Here is a 15411-nt window from a genome sequence, read left to right as displayed (position 1 = left end):
ATAACCTCTATCCAAGTGTTAGATTTTGATGATCAGTTTAAATGAGCTGTACTGATGCTGCATGACTGTTGTGACAAATATCTGTTGAGGGCCCATCACCTTTGTTATAAGAAGTATACCTCTTTATGTCCTTACTACCTTAATTGTTGACATGTTTAAGCTATTTAACTTCTTGCTGGCCACCAGTGAAGAAGGTAAATGAGTTTTTTTTTCCTTGACATTTATGAGAATACCCAGAAAAGGAGCAGGTTCTGAGCTGCAATAGCAAGATGGTGCTTTTGCCTGCCTTGTGACTATATTAATTGGACCCTTTTTCCCCACTTAAGTCTGCTCAAGTAAGGCATACATACTTATTAAATAATCTGCTGTGTATGCTTCTGACTGTTCTTGTGAATACTGGATGGAAGCAATGTGTTTCCTGCTTGAAAGAGTTCTCCTGGAGTAACTATTCAGAGTGGATACACAGGTATTTAATGCATGGCAGGGTTGTGGGATGTGCTGGAGCACAAGGTATCTGTGGCAGAGCCTGTGGTAAAATTACTGGGGAGCTATACGTAATAATTTGCTGATTAAAATAAAATAATAATAAAAAATATCTTCTATAGTAGACATGAGGGTGAATGCTAAGCCACTTATAATGGACTGTTGCATGGGTAATGACTCGCTAATTTTTCTCAGTGTATTTATTACAGAGCTGCAGTTACTCCCTTTTTAAAAAACCCTGCATGAAACTAAAAATTTTTCTGTCCTGTTCTGACTCACTTGTTAAATTTTCACTGATTCGTATGAACTTAGGGCCAGGAAGGAGGAGGTGGTGGGGGTGAGTCTGGTCAATCAGCTATTCCTGAGATTGAATTTAAGAAAGGAAAGATAGTTTTTCCCTAACTACCAACAACCTCCTGGCAGTTTCTTGGGATGACATGAGCATTGGTCAGTCTGTTTGTTGAAGGGCTGGAGGAATTCCAGTGACTTCTGCAAAAATAACTAGGCTTTAGTAGCTTCTAAAAATTCCTTTTCCCCACAAACTGAAAGTGAGCTTCTGTTGCTTGAAGAGGGGTTAGCACATTGATCTCATTCTGTTTGGTTTGGTTTTCCTTGTGCACATCTAGGTTTATCTGCAGGTGATGCTGAGTGCTGGCTTGAGAGCTGGATAACTTTCCACCCAAATACTCGGCTCTACATGGATTCTGTTTCCCCGTAGTTTCTGTGCTGTACTTTTTTTGGAGATCCATTTCTGTGTGCAGATTCCTCCTCACCCAGTGTTCATTCTCATGCATAGCGAAGCTGAGGATATCGTAACTGCACAGCCATGCTCACAGGTTTCTGGTGGGCTGTTTTGGGATTTAATGATCATAATTCAGCCCCTGCTGTTTGCCACAGCTGTATCCATTTCAGACCACGGTTCCCATTTGGGGAGATAGTAAAGCTTGAAAGCTTGTGATAAAGATATTTTCTTAGATCAGTGTTTGTGGGGGTAAGGAGGAGAGTTGAAACTTGCTGAATGAACTATTCCCACCTCCTTCCATCTCTTCCCAATCCTGGACAGCAGATGTTATTTGAAGTGTCATGGTATAGGGAACAACAAGAGGCTGGAAACCAAAAGCTCCGAAGTGTTTTGTGATCTGACACTGACTTGCTGTGTGACATTGGATTAATTATTTCTCTGGGAGGCTTCAGCATCTGAATTTTTAAACTGAGGATAGCACAAATATCTGAAGAATATTGAGACAAGTTCAGTATGCCCAAATTAAACATTTTATTAATTTTTTTTCTGCATAGTTTACTTACGGAAAAAAGCCTAAGCCTAAATGAAAGACCAGGAGAGACTGTGTTACATGTTTGTCAGCATTCTCTTTCATGTGTCTGGCTACTGCTATTTTAGTGATTTTTTTTTTATTAAAGCAGAGAGAGAACAGGACTGACAAACTGTTCAAATAAAAAGTATAAAGGCACAAGCCTTTATTTGATGAATCACCTGAAATTACATTTAATGCATTTTTGTGCTGTGTATATTTCCAGTTGATAAGTGTTCTGATTTAAATACAGGTATTAGTGATGACACCAAGATGAGTGGGAGGTCACGCTTGAGAGCAGCCCTTTGGAAAAGGACCTGGGTGTTCTAGTGGCTCAAAAGCTGGACATGAGCCACCAATGTGCAGTTGCAGCCCAGAAGGCCAACTCCATCCTGGGCTGTATCAAAAGAAGTGTAGCCAGCAGATGGAGAGAGGTGATTCTGCCCCTCTGCTCTGTCCTGGTGAGACCTCACTTAGAACACTGTGTCCAGCTCTGGTGCCCCCAGCACAAGAAAGATGTGGACCTGTTGGAACGTGTCCAGAGAAGGGCCACAAAAGTGATCTGAGGGCTGGAGCAGCTCTCTGATGAGGACAGGTTGAGGGAGTTGAGGCTGTTCAGCCTGAAGAAGAGAAGGCTCTGGGGGGACCTCATAGTGGCATTCCAGTACCTGAAGAGGGTACAGAAAAGCTGGGGAGGGGCTTTTTACAGGGGCTTGCAGTGAGAGGACAAGGGGTAATGGTTTTAAGCTGAAAGAAGAGAGATTTAGGTTAGAGATCAGGTGTAAATTCTTCAGTGTAAGGGTGGAGAGACACTAGAACAGGCTGCCCAGAGATGTTGTGGGGGCTCCATCCCTGGAGGTGTTCAAGGGCAGGTTGGATGAGGCTCTGAGCAGCCTGTTGTAGTGGAAGGTGTCCCTGCCCATGCAGGGGAGTTGGAACTCGATGTTTTTTAATCCCTTTGGGGGATCTTTGGTCCCTTCCAACTCAAAAAATTCTGTGATTAACACAGCCCTAAAACTTCTGTATCCTTTCACCTATGAAGACACTCCGTCTTGAAAAGGAGAGGATAACTGGTAGGCCCTTTTGTCCTTGTGCCAGTTGCAGGTTTAAAAATTACTTTAGCTTTTAAACAATCATGTGACTTGGCATTGTCTCTTTAGAGGCAAATATCAAAGACAGGGGAAAACTGAATCTTCAGGGGTTTTTTGGTCACATTTTGAACCTGCTTGAATGTGCTTTTGAACACATGATTTTTGTTTTAATATGGTAGCTTAAATATTTCCATGCTTCAATTACACTTAGTAGTTGCTTCTCTAGCACATGTTCTTAATAAGCACTTGTAGGAGGAAGTCCTTTTTAGCATTTATAACTTGCTAATCACATCAGTGCACTTTTTTGAGGTTAAAAAGATCACATTCAGATAAGACCTTTTCCTGTTGCAGTGATAACTGGACTGAACTTTCCCCCTGAGATGGTGTCAAGAGGCATGGTACTCGAAAAATCTTCAAGAAGCCCCAGTAATGGGATCAGTGGTGTGGACCATCTTGCAGTCCTGTGCCCCAGGTTTTCCAGCTGGAGAACCTGTTGCAGCATTTGTTTTTTTCTTCCAAGGGAAACTGAGCACAAGTGTGGTGTGTGTCCAGGCCTGTGAGTACACTGTGGAGGTCCAGGCAGCACCCACCTAGGAGTAAGTGCTGTGAGGCTCCCCATGGATCCCCCTGTCCTGCAAACAGCACAGGCAGTGATTTCAGTGCAACACAGGGAATGAATATGTTGTAGTTCTGGGCTTGTTGAAAAGTTTTCCCTGAGTTTTTTTTAAACTGTCTTTCTGACTTGTACCTGCTAATCTTGGCACCTTAGAAAATGGTTCAGTAAATTCAAAGGTTTCTTCATAGTCTGAAGAGCTGCTAAAAGTGAGAACGTGCAGTTTCTTAGCTGTGTCAATTATCTTAAGTTTTTAAAGATAAAACACACTCTGCCTAATAACTATAGGGATCTCATAACTACTCAAAAGCTGTGATATCCTACTTTAATTATGTTTATGTAAGTCTCCACATTTCTCTGTCCCTAGAGTCCTCAAGGGAGACTAGCATTGCACTTGTGCTAGATATTATACAAGCACACAATCCGAGATGGTTCTTGTCATACGGAGCTCACGTTCTAAATACGAAGGGACAAAAGAGCCGATAAGTTGGTCTGATCTCCCTTTCAGCTGTGGAGAGATTTAAAACACAAGTGACTTGCCCAGAGTCACACAAGAGGCCAGTGTTACAGAGCTGAGAATCAAAACCATAATCTGAGCATTACCCTTATCTTCACTGCAAGACTAAGAAGGGGAATTCTAGAACAAAATTCTTATTTTTCTAAATGTACCTGCAGGCATAAGTTGGCGGGGGGTTTGAATTCATCCAGTGATGTGAGAACCAGCCTGCTCCACTGCTTCAGGTTCAAGATAAAACAAGAAGAGATTAGGTTAAAGGACAAACAAAAGAGCATCCCTCCCGTTCTCCAAAGCTGGGGCTTCACAATAGCAATTGTGTTCTTTCAATAAGCATGGGCTGTTTTTTCATAATTACTTTTTAAAGTAAATTACAGCTTATCAGCATGTAGGGATGTAATATCTTCATAAGCCAACTATACAGAATTTTAATAATTCCATATAATGTTATTGGATTAAAAACAAAGATATCACATTTAGGGTTTAAGGCATCTTTTTTTAGTGTTATTATGAAAAATTAAAATGAGACTCAAAAGTGGTGCCTTGGCCACCAAAGCCAGGTGCCTAGTTCTCCCTCTAGAGGCCTTCAGAGGGATTTCCCTCTGTTACATCAGGGAAACTGGGGCACTTGGATAGTTTAAATCTCTGAGCCAAATTACATGTGTAGAGCAAACTGCATCCTCTCTTGAACTCTTTTCTTGGAGGTTATATTAAGTAAAGACTGCTTGGTCAGTAAGGTTTCGCTATGATTTTTTGTAAAGAAAATAAGATTTTTGCTGTAGAGTCAAATTTAAATTGCACCCCAGGAGATCAGGCCCTGAAGTTTAGTATAAAATGCTCTCTTCTCATCAGACCACTACTGAATAGTCCTGGATTTTTCCGGGAGGTGCATCTAACTGGTAGGTAAAGTGTGACTCATACGTTATGAAGCCTGTAGATTTCATCGGGTGGAAAGATACTACATGAAATATTTTTGTTATCAAGAGATACAAGAGATACCTTCTTTTTTAATTATTTTTTTTTCTACCTTTAAACTACAGTTGGTTGAACCAAATGAATTTTTTCCTTTTCTAGGTTGAAAAATAATGTTTGGTCTGTTGCATACTGGTAAAGGGGCACTTTCTTCACTTTAAGGGCTTGTGTCTTTTATTTGAATGTATAGTATGGAACTGAAAACTGTTTTAAGTGGTGTTGCCCAATGTTCATTGACTGTTGCCAAGTAAAGCTGCCTGTTGCTGCTCTCTTGGCTTTGCTTGATTTGCTTCTTGAGGGGCAGTTTTTAATGTATGGATTGAAACAGTGATATGGATCGAAACAAAACGCTTTTAAATGAGAATGTGTTCTGAGCCTGGAACTCTGTATGACTGGATGAACAGTAACCCTGCAGAACTGTGGGGCAGTGATCTCTGGTACTGGTGGGTGAGCCGTGGTGGGTTGTAATTTCTAAGCATAGATCTGCAGGTCGATTTTTTTAAAAACTGCATTTTTGCAAAACTGTTGTTCTTTTGTTGTTTTTTTTTGTTACAGATGGCCGCACAGATCCAATTTTGGATGATGTAGGTGATGCCTTCAAACTTATGGGGGTTAACCTGCATGAGCTAGAAGATTATATACACAATATTGAACCTGTCACTTTTGCACATCAAATCCCTTCGTTTCCTGTCAGCAAGAACAATGTCCTGCAGTTTCCCCAGCCAGGAAGTAAAGATGCAGAAGAAAGGAAGGAGTACATCCCTGATTATATGCCACCTATTGTCTCCTCTCAAGAAGGTGCGAAATTAATCCTTTGCTTTACGTTTTGGTCCCTGTGTGTTTGGGTATTTGTTTGCATCCTGGTGCAGTTTGAGCTGCCCAGTTGCAGTTGCTCAGAAAGGACACAATGGATGTTTCACAAGCATGGTTTCGAAACAGGCTGCAGTACTGTGGCAAGTTTATTTTCCATTCTTTTACTTTCATCCAAGGTGAACTGGTGTCAAAATACACCGTGTTAATACATGTTTCTTTAATGCATTTAAATTGTACATTTTTGGATGACAATATAAATTAATACATTAACTTTTATGTGTTAGACCCCCTCTTACATACACTGCAAGAGCTTACATGATCTGGTAAAGGTAGAAGTCAAGCTGGCAAGACTGGCACAGGATTCCCAGCTCCTGACAGCTGTTTCTTCTTCCTTTGAACAAATTCTACCAAAAAAAAAAACAAAACAAAACCCAAAGCTCTTCCAATTAAAATGAAGTCAGATTTCAAATAAGAAAGTTAAGAGTTGTTTACAAGCACAGCTCCTGCTTTTAATTCTCATTGCTAATGTTGATTAGGGTTTAATCATCACTATTCCAAGTGCTTTCCTTTCCTTTCTTGAGTAAAAGTCCCACTGAGGCAGGGGTTGAGGATCACTGTAACAGTGAAACCAACTATTCAAATGCTGTGAGCTGCAGTTAGCCTGAGAATCTTAACAGTGGCAGTGGAAAAAGCAGAATCATTTTTTCAGCTACATAGGATTTAATTACTAAAAAATATAAACCTTTAAGAAATACAATTTCGTCTAACCTTCCCTTCAAATAGTGAACATCACACAACTATACCTTGTGGGGTGTATAAATGTGTATAATCTTGTGGACCTAGTACAAAAATCTCAGACAGAAGCACTTTATTTTCCAAAAGAGTGTAACAAACAGGTGCGGTCCTCACAGATACTTATGTAACTTATCATTTCTGTGGGGACAGAATGGATATCCTGCTCTATTCTGGATATTCTTCTTTTTTTAAGAGCTAAGGTCTCAGAATCCAAGTGCTGAAATATGTGTAAAAATTCTACCCAGTGTCAAGATGAACATAAACGACATAACCTTACAGGGTGAATGACATCCATTGCTGTGCTGGTAGAGTTATCACATGGATCATTGTTTCAGTGATTTAGAAAGCTGCAGTAAGTGCATGTTCAGCCTTTCATACATCATGCTCAGCTGGTTAGGTGCAGTTACTATGTGCTCTGGTTAGATTAAGTGAAATTATAGTCAGGAACAGGTATCTGAGGTGTAAAAGACTGTCAGATGCTAGTGTTAGTGTGTGCAGTAGAAAAAATATGCTATTCCCAGTTACAAGGTGAGGACTTACTCATGCTGACGAGTATTTCTGAAGCTCTGTAGACCTGTATTTTTATTTTTTTTTAATTGCAGATAGTTATTTTATAGATCAATAGCATTTTAATGTATCTTGCCTTCATATAACCCAGGAAGTGAAACTACTTTGCGTCAGTGAAACTGCAGAAATATTTTCTTGGGTTGATAAGAAGGTACTAAAATCTCCCCCTTGTGAAGTTTAAAAGGGTTGTTTTTAAAATCTAGCAATGAACTCTCTTAAACCAGGAAGAGACAAACAGAATGTAAATATCAAATACGTAGATAACATTAAAAAGAGAAAGGTCTAGAGGGATGTTGAGAAGTGAATAGGGATTTTAGCTGCCCTGTTCTGCCTGCTTTCTCAAAATGCCTTAGCCTGGTTTTTCAGGAGGTAAACAAACACCATTCTGTCTGAGAAATCCAGCATCTTCAAAGTGCAACAAGTTAGCTGGCAGCTGTGCTTTTTTTTTTTTTTTTTTCACTTGGAAAATAGGCAGGAAAGATCAAATCCATCAAGACTCAAAGCAGCTATAGATGAATTATCTGAACATGGGGACTGAGAGGTGAGAGTATTACAGGCACAATCTGGTGATACAGAACATAGAAAGAGAGGCTAAAAACTGAAATGGGGACAGTTGTGTGCTTTTTTTGTATGTAACTTTTTATACTCTTTCTCTTGCAAGTTAGATCCAGGAGTTAGATTTTAGCAGTCCTTATAAATAATGTATGAATCCTTTTAACACCCGAAGCAAGAAGATATTATTTCCAAAGTTGGATGAGAACCAGGAAAAGTTCTACTGCCTAGGGCTAGTGTATCAGAGGACCTATAGACACAACTTCAAAAAATGAACACAATATTTTTTTTAAATGGAAATTTAAATCAAGCATTAAATACAACTGCTGAATGCAGGCTTGTTGTAGTTGATTTAAATACTTACAGTTGAGGACATTTTCATTTTGAATTGTGTTCTGAAAATGCTGTTTGTAATTTTGTTCTCTGTGTGGTTATTTTTGGACAGGGTGAGGTGGATCAAGAAAATCTGTTGCATATTCCTTGTTGTAGCTTACTCCAAGTAAAATTTGGAAGAACTACTTTTGCAGACTAAAGAAATGCATTGTAAAAATAGCAAAAAACTGCAGAAGTTGTTTGAATAGCTTGTAGATCTTTATAGAGTAGGAAAAAAATAAAATAGTGCTGCTAAGACTGCAGTTTTTAACATTTCTTTTGCTTTGAGTAGGCAATAAAGATAGTCATGAAGGGAGGCTTCATGCACAGTACCAGGGGTAGTGTCAATCTTTCAGGAACTGTCAGGAAAACTCTCTATGTCCCATTTCATATCAAAGCCTAGAGCCCAACTCATGTTATTAATATTTATTTACTGATATGATTCAGATGTTACTAGTGTTGATATATTTTAGCAATAATGTAACCATGATAGTCTAAGGGTATGAGCAGAATAAGGTTTATTAGGAGAGTTAATATAATTTAATTTTATCAACTGATCTAATTAGAAGTATTATCTCTGGTAACAAACTGACTTCATAGGTAATTTTTGCTAGGTGCTTTAGTAATAAAAAGCTTTTTTTACTGTTAATTTAAAATCCAAACCAAACCAGTGTTCAATATGCACCACGACCAGTAGGTGTTGCTAACCTCCTTCTAAAAAGTCCTCTAGTTTTGTGTAACTAACTTCTTCTTTTCACTTAACTGTAGAACTGGTGGTGTTGTGTTCAGAGAGTACAGTCTACCCAGCAGTGTCTTAGTTATCATTGCCAAAGACTTGATAAGAGCATAAAGTCCTGTCCAGCCTGAGAGGAGCTGTTTCCTTCATGTGTACTCAGTAGTAAGAAATGCTGAAATAACTCTGAATGATTTCTGAATTTCTGTGGGGAAAAGGGAGGGAGGGAAATAGGTTGTCACGGTCTATAATTTGTGTCAGCTGGAAGCTCAGTTTAGTGATACAAGTTTTTGGTCAAAAAGCAGAAAATGTTTTCTTGCCTTCAATGTGGAGTGCCTTGTTTCAGTAACATGCACTGCCCAGACTCTTGCAGATCTGCATATATAATTTTATATTTTATAAAACAATCTGACTCATTATTGCCATGGCAAATGCTGGATTTTTAGCAGCATTTTTACAAAGAACACTGAAGGGATAAATTTATGCCAGTGTATCATGATGTTCACTGTCTGTCTATTTTTAATTAGTCTCCTTTTTGTTTGTTGGGGCTTTTTTTTTAGTTATTTTAGCACCATTGTCACTCAAATGTCATGGTGAACTTGTAAGACAGATTAAAAAAGGAGAAAAAATAAATTAATTGCAAAACATGATGGTCATGCTTTATTTCCTGTGCTTTAATGTAAAAGAACATACATTCTGCAATAGTACATCAACTTCATAAAATGTGTTGATTGCATTTGAAGCAACACAGTACTGTGCTGAAACTAGGCCAGTTGAGAAATCCCAGATATTTTTCCACAGCTAATAATAATCACCATTACATTTTGTGATAGAGTTGAGAGCCCTGGTTCATGATGCTTTAAGCATGTGTATCATTCTCCATCATTAAGTGAAGTGTGAATCCTACTTGTGATGTGATAACCTTATTTTTAAGCTTCCTGTAACAAATTTCTACCTGTGCTTGTTGCCTCTTGTTATTACCTCATTTTAAATAGCAATAATAGTAATGATTTTTTTTAACCACCTGATGTCAACTGTTTATTCTAATTATTTGAAGTTGCAGGTAGTCCATCCCTGTTTCTCTGCCTGAAAGACTGAAGAAAATGTGTTGCTTCTATGCATGCAATACTATTAACAGGCTACTTTATTTGCATCCCTCCCTTACACTGTAATTGGGCAAGGCTATGTCAGAAGGATATGAGGGAGAAGACATGAGTCTCTCCCCAGTATTTGAGGGTGTTTTTTTTGTGTGGAGAGGGACAGCTTTTAGGGAGTCAGACTTCCTCCTCAATTTTTGCTTCATTTTTTTCTGTATTCTGCTTCATGCCACTTCACTCTCACTTCATAGATGTTTAGCTCCTTTCCCTTACAGATGATCTGGCAGCAAATGTCATTTTTACCAGGCATTAAGTTTTGAGGTCTTTCATTCCTGATAATGTGTGTTCAAGCACTGGCATAATATTTCTGATCATAGAGTCAGGACCAGTTCTTGGCACGGTTTACAAATTGGGATTTATTTGTAGCCTTTTCTGTCAGAGCATTTTATTTCCCTGGCAGATCAAAGCATAAAATTGTTGATCTCCTTACAGCCCTGCCTTTTCCCCTCTTTGCTATTGATGTGATGTTAGGACCTGTTACCCACCAAAACCTGATGCTTGCAGCCACCTGGAAGCTTGGAAACCCAGCTGTCAAATTACAGATAATGTCAGAACATCTCTAGTTTTTTCATACTGTGTTATTTGCTTAAAATCATAGTCAAATTGATGAGAATGGTGGGGGGCTGTGAAGCAAGGTGCTAATCAAAATAACATGATTTTTGCATCTGATACCTAGGACCTACGGGTGCTAGAATTGTAATTGTAGAAAGCATTAAGCATCACAGTGTTATAAAGCATTAGTGTCTAGCTCCAGTGGCTGGATATATCAGATTTAAAACTGTCACTAGCCCCTCAGTCATGTAGTGCTTTCTTTGGCTGTGGTCCAGAACTGAATGTAGCAAGTCTTGGATCTCAGACCAGTGTCATTTCAATCTCTGGTTTTCCTCAAGGGTTAGACAAAGCCAATACCTCTTTCTAAATTAGCTCATGACGAGCTTTAAAAAGGATACCGGGATATCGACTTTGCCATTTTGATAACACACATCTCCCTGTTGTTGTTTTTAAGCCTTTCTGCTTTTCCCCAGATCTGGTTTAACCACACAGACTAACTCATCTTCATTCTAACAGCCACACCAATGATTTAAAAGCAGCAATGATCTTTTCAACAGAGCTTTTCCAGTATACTTGGTTAGGAAACCACGACCCATCAACAAACAGGTACTGTGTAGTCAACCAGTCTGAAGAGTTAAACCCCTGCCAGACTGTGAAGGCTTTGCTCCTGGCTGCTGAGTATCTGCAAACATCCTTTAGCCACCCATGCAGTGTGCTGAGTGTTAGAACCTGATTGCTTTTGTGTGAAGGAGTCTTCACAAATGCATCAGCCTAGCAAGGAAGAAGCAACAGGAGAAACAGACAAAATGAGAAAGGCAGCCAAGCTTGAGATGCAGACAGAAGAAAGGCATTGGGAAAGAGCCAATGGGAGAGGCAGGTTTCAAAGAAAAAAGGAAAATGTGAGACAGGAACAAAAAATGTACACAAAATGTGCCTGGTTTAAATCTTGCCATTAGACACAAAAATAACTCTTTTGTAGAAGGCATGGTGATAAAGCTGTAATTGGGAAGACAGCTGTATCTTTACCTTTTCTGGAGAAGTTGTATAATCATTGAAAGCATAATTTCCAGTGAAATACTGCAAGAAAGGATTTAACAAGGAATTTATTTTTTTTTAAGCATAAAATGTGAAGCTAAATAGCCTTCATTGAATTTGCAGCACTTGGGGGGAAAAAAAAAAAAAATCAGTGTAGTAAGTGCCACAGTAAAACTTTATCCATGGCAGAAACCAAATCCCATAGCTAGAATTCCACAGACTATGGACATAGAGGCATACACTATTTTATATTCTGTAAGAGACAAATACCTAACTTTTCCTAATAATTCATATCTTTGAAAAAAACAAAACAAAACACCCTCTTGCTATTTTTGTAAGAAACATAGAGGCAGCTGGAGGTGGGAAAAGGTGGAAAAGGATTAAAAGTGTTGCATTTGTCTTAGGAGAGAGCTTATGATGGATTTTCATCTTTTTGTTTGTTGGGGTCTTTTAAGTGTTTTGTACTTCAAAACAAATAAACCAGCTGGAACCTGGCTGTACCTGAATAATCAAATCAGAAAATATATCTTAAAAGATACTGACTTCAGCTTTTTAAAAGTTACTAACACTAACTATAAATATTCAGCTTTGTGAAATTGTATTTCTTTAGCTTCTTTAGTTTTATTTGCTGCATATAGCAAATGGAATGAAGTTAACATGGCTTTTCTGCAAGGGGATATCATCCTTTTAAAGCCTTCCCACAAAGATTTTTCTGTTTTTCAGACCTGTTTAGATAACTTACAAGTTGCTAGTGATTCTTAGAGGATTCAAAATAAAAACTGCACAATGCAGAATTGGAAACATAAAAGGCAGCCTTTTGCAGTAAATTATTTACATTGAATTGGAATGAAAGTCATGGATTCTTTCACTACATTGTGATGTGCAAATTGCAATTTTGGCTACAATAAAACCCAGAGAAGAAATAGGACTTTATGATAAAAGGATTCTATTGTCTCGTGTATTTAGAACAGAAACGCTGTCATGATTTTCATTTCCTACTGATCCCTTTTCAGCGAAACTTTTGTCACTTGTCTTGACTCGTCATGTCAGATCAGTTTTTTCCCTTTTCTGACAATATATGACTTTGTTTAGCTCCCGCGTTGCTTCCTGCACTGTCTCCTGCTACTATACTTGAGGATTTTATTTCATCTGGATCATCAGACACCTTTGTGCCTTTGAAAGCAGAAGTTTCAAATTAGGTTATCATCTGATAGCTGTGTGTTACTGTTCTCAAGTGTTTCAGGCTTTCCCTTACTGCACTGAGTATTTTTGGTGACTCTAGGGGAGGCAGTGGGAAATGGAAAGTCTAGCCACTGCTTAGAACAGGATAAAAGAGAAGCACAAATTGCCAATTTTAAGGGATGACCTTGTAATTTTATTTCCCTTCATGCAGGAGCCTTCCCTATTTTTCTTCTCATCCAATGTTGTTGTTTTTTTCTCTTTGACTTTTGCCACCAAGGATGCTTTAACTCAATGAAAAATGTTAGTGGTTACTCACATCTCCTAGCATTTAAAAAGCAAATAAAAATTTTTGGCTACTGGGAGCAAACCCACAATTTTGATTTTGTACCACCCTGTATAGGAATTTGTGCCTAACTTTCCAAGGAATGGCTCATAACCCAAGCAAGCCTTAATTTTCTGCTGTATTCAACAGAATCGCTTGGGAAGGACATGGAAGTTGAGCATGTAGGTTGAGACCTCATGTGTGTATCATATTTTGAGATGTGTGGACTTGAGTTTCTCCACCAATGCCAGCATCTTCCTGCTGTTCCTTAACAGCTGTGGCATGTGTGTGGGCACAGGGAAGGGTCCACACTTGAGAGTTGAAGAGTTGACACTCTAGGAGCTTGTTCTGAATAATGCTGCTGTCCAGAAAAGAGTTACTTTACTTGCAGAGTAACTCTTTTCAGCTGAACACGTTTTAAGTGTCTGAAACTTTTCTTTCCTTCTCTGAAAAATGTTCATACTTGGAGCTGTTCAGGAATAGACATTGCGTAGTGTTTACACGCAGGTTTTCAAGTGTAGCTGAGCCTAACCTTGATCTTAGTACCCGAACAAGCTGTTGTCTAGACAAAGATAACTAGTGGATTACGGGACCCGTATCTGTCTTGCATTAATCAGGTGAATGACTCATTATAAGCTTCTGCAGATAAGTATGTAGTAGAGTCCAGGTTAAGACCATGGAACTCTGCCTTCTAATTTTAAAAATTATGACTAAGAAAGTTCATTTTAATTACTTGTCTTTTGCCACACACGGATAAGCACTATAACTACTGTACAGCTCTGAACTTCAGTGTCTTCTTCTAGTCTTCACCTTTGAGTACATGTTCCTGTTTTCTCCAACTCTCAACTAAAGGGAGTATTTGTGAGTGGGTAAGTCTTTAGGAAGGGATAACTCTTTTTGGTGTGTTCCGGTTTGTTTTGCGAGAACCTGAGAAATTTAAAGTTGGATGAATAACAGGGAGACTTCAAATAAGAAGGCTTTTGGAGACATGACCGTGGTTCATGCAGCAAGACACTTGGATAATTAAAGTTCATCTGTAACCGAGGTGTTTTTTTTTTAATCTTTCATTTTTTTAATTGCACTCATTAGAACCGTTAATGGCTTTCTCATGACTTGACAAGACTGTATTTTTCTGTATTTCTTTACTTTGGATTTTGTTTCTTTGAACAGCTGTGTATTGTGTGACTAGGTAAAATGTAATTCTGTTTGCATGTTGTGTATAAATGTGTATTGTTTGCATCGGTTAAGCAAAATCTACCATAGCATACCTGTGTTTTTGAGAAGCAATGTCAAACTTGAGCAGGGCTGGATCTGGCTTGTATTTAGCCCAAGGCTGGAAAACATAGGGTCCTCGGGTGGTAACTCCATAAGTCACAAATTTCTCTGACTTGGTTTGAGATAAATGTTTCAATCATGTGATGATGCTACACTGCCAGAGGTGGTGTTTTATTTGGAGAGATAAAGTGAAGTTCAGCTCTGCATGTGTGTGTTTAAAACAGTCCGATAAGAACTTAAATGGCCTTTATTCTTGCCACTTTACAACCTGTTGCATTCTGCTTAATTTGTTTTCTTTGCTGAACTTGTTTGCCCTCTGCATTCGTGTTGTTGATGTCTGCTGCTTTCCCATTCCAAGGAGTTGTGCTAAAGGAAGACTCAGTGTTTCATGTGTATTCTTACGGCTGGGATGAAGCATACTTTTCTTCAAACGTTATAAGCTCTTTTCCCTGAGGGGAGGAGGATGGTACTGATTCTGTGCATCTGAGAGGTACAGCTTAACAGATTGGCCAAATAATCCATCCTGAATTGGAGAGTGAATAATTTTAATACCCCTTATCTTGCATAGATTTTTGTGGATATTCATCTCAGCAAATGAACTTTGCATTTCTAAATGTTTAGAGCAGCATGTTCGTTCAGGTACAGCATACTTGAATCTCCATATTCTCCAAGTTTCTCCATGTTTCTCCAGGTTTCGGTGCATGTGGGACTTTTGTTCCAGGCGTATTTAAACAAATGTTTTGCACTTGTGTGTGGACAACACTAATTATGTCTGACAGTCACAACTGGGAATAGCATGGAGGAAATAATAGTTCTTGACCAATCGCTAAAACACAGGAAGTCCCAGTGCCATAGGAAGGGAGGGAAACTCACTTTTCATTTCCTCTGAGTCCTCTGTGTTCAGATTAACTTTAAAAGCCACCGAGATGCAGCTCTGAGGATCTGGTCTTCAATCATGTGCTACCAATGTGTGGAGCCTGGCCCAGCAGGCAGTAGGGCACCAGCCAGTAAAGCTCTCGTAGCTCAGCTGCTGCGGCTCCTATTGCAAATTAAATATGAAACAAGGATGCATT

The 15411-nt window shown here is 38.9% G+C and overlaps 1 protein-coding gene across 1 annotated transcript in view; it reads left to right on the top strand.

Moving 5' to 3' along the window:
* Positions 1 to 15411, top strand: part of TAF3 (TATA-box binding protein associated factor 3) — a 121094-nt gene that overhangs the window by 6196 nt on the left and 99487 nt on the right. The window contains exon 2 of the mRNA XM_051637547.1: positions 5539 to 5781. Within this exon, the coding sequence (XP_051493507.1) occupies positions 5539 to 5781 (243 nt within the window). The remainder of the gene's footprint in view (positions 1 to 5538; positions 5782 to 15411) is intronic.

This window comes from Apus apus, chromosome 1 (genome assembly GCF_020740795.1).
Source record: "Apus apus isolate bApuApu2 chromosome 1, bApuApu2.pri.cur, whole genome shotgun sequence".
NCBI classification, from domain to species: Eukaryota; Metazoa; Chordata; class Aves; order Apodiformes; family Apodidae; genus Apus; species Apus apus.
Note: the sequence above shows the minus strand (reverse complement) of the source record. Positions and strands in the feature narration are given on the sequence as shown.